Source organism: Vicia villosa, linkage group LG1 (assembly GCF_029867415.1).
Source record: "Vicia villosa cultivar HV-30 ecotype Madison, WI linkage group LG1, Vvil1.0, whole genome shotgun sequence".
In the NCBI taxonomy this organism is placed as follows: domain Eukaryota; kingdom Viridiplantae; phylum Streptophyta; class Magnoliopsida; order Fabales; family Fabaceae; genus Vicia; species Vicia villosa.
In genome coordinates, this window is record NC_081180.1 from 98,597,988 (window position 1) to 98,604,728 (window position 6,741).

The 6,741-nt window shown below is 33.1% G+C and overlaps 1 protein-coding gene across 1 annotated transcript; it reads left to right on the plus strand.

The window, feature by feature from the left end:
- The first annotated feature begins 1,325 nt into the window (after positions 1-1,325).
- LOC131643674 (geraniol 8-hydroxylase-like) lies at positions 1,326-5,376 on the plus strand. Its single transcript, XM_058913967.1, has 2 exons — positions 1,326-2,245; positions 4,559-5,376. The coding sequence occupies exons 1-2, from the start codon at positions 1,367-1,369 to the stop codon at positions 5,168-5,170; spliced, it is 1,491 nt and encodes a 496-aa protein (XP_058769950.1). The 5' UTR covers positions 1,326-1,366; the 3' UTR covers positions 5,171-5,376.
- The last annotated feature ends 1,365 nt before the right edge of the window (positions 5,377-6,741 follow it).

Below are 6,741 nucleotides of genomic sequence, written 5' to 3' on the forward strand. Positions count from 1 at the left end.
GTTTGCATAATAATGTTGATATAAATCTTATGAATTAGTATGATTGGTTCGGGTAGACGGGTTCGCGAGTAGAATTTTAGAAATCCGTTACCCGAACCAATTAACATTGGGTCTCATTGGTTTGGTTTGATTTTTGTTCGAACTAAAAAAATGTCCGACTCAAACACTATAGATTGGTTTGAATTCCGATTTAGTTTGGATTTGCCCGAATCAATGCACCCCTACCAAAGATTTCACTATAAATAGGGACTTCAACCCGAAAGTTAAAAAAGACAATTATCTTGGGTGCACGTATCCCATGCCGAATCCCCAAAATATTCAATATCATCCTCTGAGTCCTAAGTATATGAGGAAGATACCCTAAACCGTTTCAAACGTAATGAATTAATAAATTTTAAAAATATACATTTGATAATAATAACTACTTAAATAATATATATGAACCCTCTTTTTTAATATATTTTTTTTAATACTTTGGTACCCTTGAATTTGATTAGATACCAGTACCTTCCTCCAATCAAATGAAAATATTCAATGCCACATTATTTTTTAATATTATTTTATTTTTAAAAAATTAAAATTTTAAATTAATTAACACGGTACCGGTACCCAACTCAAACTGAAGGGTACACAGTGCAAATCGATTACTCCTGACAGAAAAATATCTCTTTACTGTTTCGACCATAACTAGAGTTTCGTAACTCAGAATTGGGCGCCGTCGGAGGCATTGGAAAGCTAATGGAAAGGGCTACAAGATGCTTAAGCTTACACAACATCATCAACATGCATGTGTGTGAAACTTAGTGATTATGGAGGAAGGACTATAATAAAGTGTAAGGATCAGCATCATCATCTCTACTCTCAATCAAGCAACTCAGAATCTCCATCAAAATGAGGTGAGTTCCATAGTTAGAACTTGGGTAGGATTTGGGTTTTATGAAATTGCATGATTAAGGGTTTAGATTGTGATCAATACCTTGCATGTTGATTTAATATGTGAAAGATGTGTTCTTTTGACGAAATTGTATGCTATGGACTGTTGAAATATGATGGGATTCGAATTTGGATTGTTGGGGAACTTAAGGATGAGTTAGAACACTATTGGAACTTGTTTTATGCAAGAAAAATGTGATTTTTGCTTCTGGTTCAGTAAGCAATCGATTGCAGGGGTCAAACAATCGATTGCACTGTGAAAAATTGACTTTCTGCGCTTCTGGTTCAGCGAGCATATAATTTTTTATTTTAAAAATAAATCTATAAAATAATAAAAGATAGTGTTGAAAAAATAGAGTGTCGTAATCATTCTCTGGCTTATATAACTTTCTTGGAAACTAATGAAAATTTCATACTAGTCAATTAACCAGTGATGGAGATTCACACCTTGCTACTATTTGCCACCCTCTTCCTTGTTATAATCCGGTTTTTTCTAAACCGTAAAAAGAATAAACCGCCCGGTCCAACCGGTCTACCCATAATCGGAAACCTCCATCAACTAGGCCCCCAACCCCACTCTTCTCTTTCTTCCCTTGCCAAAACCTATGGCCCCATCATGTCTCTCCGTTTCGGTTCCGTCAATGTCACCGTCGCATCCTCCCCTACAACCGCCCAAGAAATCCTCCAAAAAAACGACCAATCCTTCGCCAACCGCCCTATCCCGGAATCAGTCGCCGCCCAACCCAACGTCAACGACACCCTCGCTTGGGCACCCGCCGACCCACGCTGGCGCAACCGTCGTCGCATCTGCACCACTCAAATATTCACATCCCAACGCCTCGACCTCCTCCAACACCTCCGCCACCGGAAAGTTGAGCAGCTAGTCCAACACCTTCACAAAAAAGCTGCGGAAAGAGCAACAGTTGACATAGGGGAGCTAGCTTTCGCCACCATGCTGAACTTGGTTTCGAACACGGTGTTCTCTGAGGATATTGTTGACCCGGAGTTCGAGAGTGCCGGTGAGTTTAAGGAGCTTGTATGGAGGATTATGGAGGATGCTGGGAAAGTGAACGTTTCGGATTATTTTCCGGTGTTGAAGAGATTTGATTTGCAGGGTGTGAAGAGACATGTTAAGGTTTCTTATGAGAGATTGCATGAGATTTTTGATCGTATGATTCGAAAGCGTGTTGAGGATAGAGAGAGTTCGCATGGCGGTGGATGTGGTGACTTTCTGGATGTGTTGCTTGATCATTGTCAAGAAGAAGATGAAGGCTCTGTTTTTAGTGTTGAAAGCATCAAGCCATTGATTCTGGTAAGCTAATTAAGCGTTCTTTTCTTTCAATGTTAGGAGCTTGCTCATTTTTAACAAACTCTTTTCATATAAAAGGTTTAAATAAAAAACAAAATGAGACAGGCAGGTTTACACTAACCTACAGACTTCAAGAGGGGAGAGCCGGTTTGTCAAATCTAAGTCTGAAATATAGTCCCTCATAAGTTTATTTTAAAATTCAAACCTTACATACTCAACAATCTAGTTGATCTTTTAACCTACTTAAAATTATATTTTATTTAGATCATGTATAAATAACATATAAATAAATAATGCAAGTTATGTTTAAAAAGTTAAAGCATAAGTCTCAACTATAGTATATCATAAAAGTGGAAACCAATAGAACGATTGTTGCGGTAATTTGGTTAGCAACGGTGTGGAGCATTTGGAATAGGCGAAACGCTATCATTTTCAAAAATGAGTCGTTTAGTTTCACCGAATGTATGTCGGATGTAATTTTTTATGCTTGGAATTGGATGTTAAATAGTTATAAGCTAGCGGATAGTTGTAACTTCCACGTGTGGAATATTTTACCGCTTATTTGTTTCGAGATGTAACTTTCTTGTAAGCGGTTGGAGTATCCCTTATACTCCGGTTTTAATCCCATTGCCTATTGAAAAAAAAAAATAAAAGCTTAAATTTTGATATGAGTTTAATCTTTTCAAAGATTTGGCTGTCTGTCGGCCTAATTAATAATTAATTTTTAATTAAAGTTGAAAAAGCTAAGGTCTAAGTTTGATTTGTAGTATGTCTGGTAGCCACAAGACTTTTCAAGGGTTTGATTAGTCTATAAAGTTATTTAACTTTTTTTATTTAAACATAAGTAAATAAAAACTGTAACTAGTATTTAAATAATTTATTTTATTGAAATATCAAAGTTATTTAATAGTATAAGTTTTTTACAACTATTTGTTTGAAAGAACTCATGAAAATAATTTATGAAAGTATTTATAAAAAAATTTCAACTTATTTTTATATAAATTATTCTTAAATTTTATTTTTCTCTTTAACTTACGTTTTATAATAAAAGACTATATAACATATCATATTTCAATTTTAATTTAAATAATACATTTAAATGTAAATAATTAATGTAGGTTAACAAGTATAAATTATTTAAAAGGTTAATATGTTTATATTTGATTTGAGAATACAAAATATAATGTAGTAATAATAATAAAATTATTCATATTTATTTAAATAGACCATCTAATAAATTTAAAATAATATTTTATAGTTTGTGGTGTAATTTTTTTTAATTAAACAAATTTATAATAAATCTACATTTTTTTATTTAAAATAAGTTTGATCTGCCCTATGTAAGTTAGACCATAGATATATGTGATATTTTTATTGACTTTAAAAGAAAATATTTTATTTTATTTTTATTTCTATATAAAACTTATAAAGTGAAATTATGGTAAGATCGTGAATTTTCGTTAAATTTACTAATAATAATATAAAATTATTATTAAAAGCACGGTCCATTTTCACGACAAAACGGAAGCTATGTTTTGTGGCTTCTTCATTTTCACGGTGGAAAGGGTATGAAACGCGCGTGTAATATTTCTACCGCCAAATAAAAAGGCCATAAATTTATGCATAAATGATTTTATATTTAAATAAATTCTTTGGTACCTAAATTAATTCTTTAGTACCGTATTGTTCACCTTATATTTAAACCACTTTTACTTAAACTTAATTATATTAAAATTAGTTCTATCTAAATTAATTTGTGTTACCACTCGCCCAAACCCATGCTTAATTTATAGTGTTTCTATTATTGAGTTAGTGTCTCATAGCCGAGGAGAGATCCTCTCCATTTCTCAAAAGAAATGGAGATTGCCATTACTAAAGTTTTGGAGAATAATACATTTATACTATTTATAAGTGTGACATAGTATTTTATATACTTTGATATTTATACAATGCAAACATTGGTAATGGCACTCTCCATTTCTTTGAAGAAATGGAGAGGATCCCAACTCTAGCCGAGGAGAGATCCTCTCCATTTCTCAAAAGAAATGGAGATTGCCATTACTAAAGTTTTGGAGATCCTCATAGCCACTTTGATCATCCACGACCATTACTATGTTTTTAATCAATTGAGTATTGATTTCAACAACAATTATACTAAAAGTAGTAGTTCCATTCCATGTTTGCAACTTCAATTTTGTTTGGTAGATTTTGGAAAAGAGTTACGTGTAGGGTAGGGTGCATGTATATGTAGATTTTGTTACAAATTACAATGTCGATCAAATAATTGTATGGTCTTGATTGATAACAATCAAACAGGATTTGTTCATAGCTGGAAGTGACACATCAGGATCAACAACAGAATGGGCAATGGCAGAACTTCTTCACAATCCAAAAATAATGAAAAAAGCAAGAAACGAAGTCATTCAAATAATAGGAAAATCCAACCAGGTCAAAGAATCAGACATTCCATCTCTTCCTTACATTCAATCAATAGTCAAAGAAACACTCCGGCTTCATCCACCAGTTCCACTTCTCTTACCTTACATTGCATCAAACGATGTTGAAATCAACGGTTACACAATTCACAAAGGAAATCAAGTTTTGATTAACGCTTGGTCTATAGGAAGAAACCCCGAGTTTTGGGATGATCCGTTGGTTTTTAAGCCGGAGAGATTTATTGATTCCAATGTTGATTTTAAAGGGAGGGATTTTGAGTATTTACCTTTTGGCGCTGGGAGAAGAATTTGTCCTGGGATTCCTCTTGCTAATAGGATGATTGTTTTAATGCTGGCTGTGTTGTTGCATTCTTTTGAATGGGAGCTTCCAAAAGGTGTTGATCTGGATTCGCTTGATATGAGGGAACAATATGGAATCACGTTGAAGAAGCTTGTTCCTCTTTCTGCTGTTCCAATTTCTGTAGTAATATGAATAGAGCGAATATACATGTAAGTATGTTAAGAGCTGTGTTTGGCAAAAGGAGTTTCTTATCAGGCTTAAATAATTGAAATAATGTAGTTTGTTTTGAGACAAAAGAAGTTATATGAATAGGACTGGATGCAACCAAACATAGCCATATCATATGTAACTTGAAGCACTTGCTAGATACGTAAATCATTATAAATGATTAGCATGAAGTTATGGCTCTTAGTTGTGTTTGTATATGTGAAAATATTTTATATTTTTCATTTTTAATATAGGAGTATTTTTCTTTTAACTCATTAATAAATAAATATCAGGATTTTAAAATTTGTTATGAAATTTCAATTTTTGGTAATGCATTTTTGAAAAAAATAATTTTTTTTTAACATTTTAATTCTTTTAAAAAATTGCATATCATGGTTCACTTCAAAAGTTTAATATATTTATTAATAAGTAAAATTAAGAATTAATTTTTTTTCAAAATAAATAGAAGCTTGCATTATAAAACACATAATAAGTATGTGAGTTCCATCTCCTTAATTTTCTATTTTGCACTTTAACAAAGAATGTGTGAGATGTAGAAGATGATCGTCGTAAAAAGGTTTTTGATCTAGTGGTTGAGGTATTTGATGATCATAGAGGGATACATGTAAAGCTAACACTCAAACGATCAAGTCAGTATTTAAAAAAGTAAATCTATGCAAGTGTGAATGAAAAGAATATTTGAGAGTGACTCAGAAGAACTTTGGATGTAGATCAATGATGGAGATAAACACGACATGCACACTCCAATGTGAAGCTCTAGAATGGATGTCCACATGTTCATCAGCCCGTGGAGATAGTTAGTTGAATTGAGTCGGTTTATTTGGTCTTTGAACTATCCACAACAGCCCCCCCCCCCCCCCAATCCTCACTATCAGTGATGAAATGAGAAATGTTGAAGCAATACTTTAACACTGGTCCAAGCATAGGTTCCATTGAGGAAGTGTGTTGAGGAGATCCCCTAAGAAAGAAAAAAATTTCTTGTGGCGTTGAGTAAGAGTAGGTGGCATTGGGAATATACATATGAAATGTCTATTATGTAGGCAAAATATTGTCTTGGGGATGCCTCGATGTCTGTTCACGGACCTAAGGTACATAGGAAAATGACATGCTTAGGGCCACTTGTTTGTTCTTGCAGAAGCGAGGCTATATCTTGATTGTTGGACATGGTTTTTGATATTCTGTCAAATCCTACTCATTGATTTTGACGCTCTTTGGTGTTTATAAATCAGGGACTTTGTTTGATATTAAGTTTCACTTTTCGATTTCCTTTGTTTTTTAGAGACGTCACTTCCTTATTTTTTCTTGTGATTTCAGCGATTTTTGTTGAAGCTTCCTTATTTTTTCTCATATAATTTATCCATAGTGCTTTAAGAGCATTATTGAGTCTCTGTGAAGATATTGTTCTGAGTGAGGGTATAGTTGTAAATTTACGGAAAGTAAATTTCTCTTGAGTAAATTATTCTTCCTTAAAAAGTGATCATTTTGATTGGAAGCTAAACATCTTAAGAGATCTTATATGTATTTAAGGGCATTAG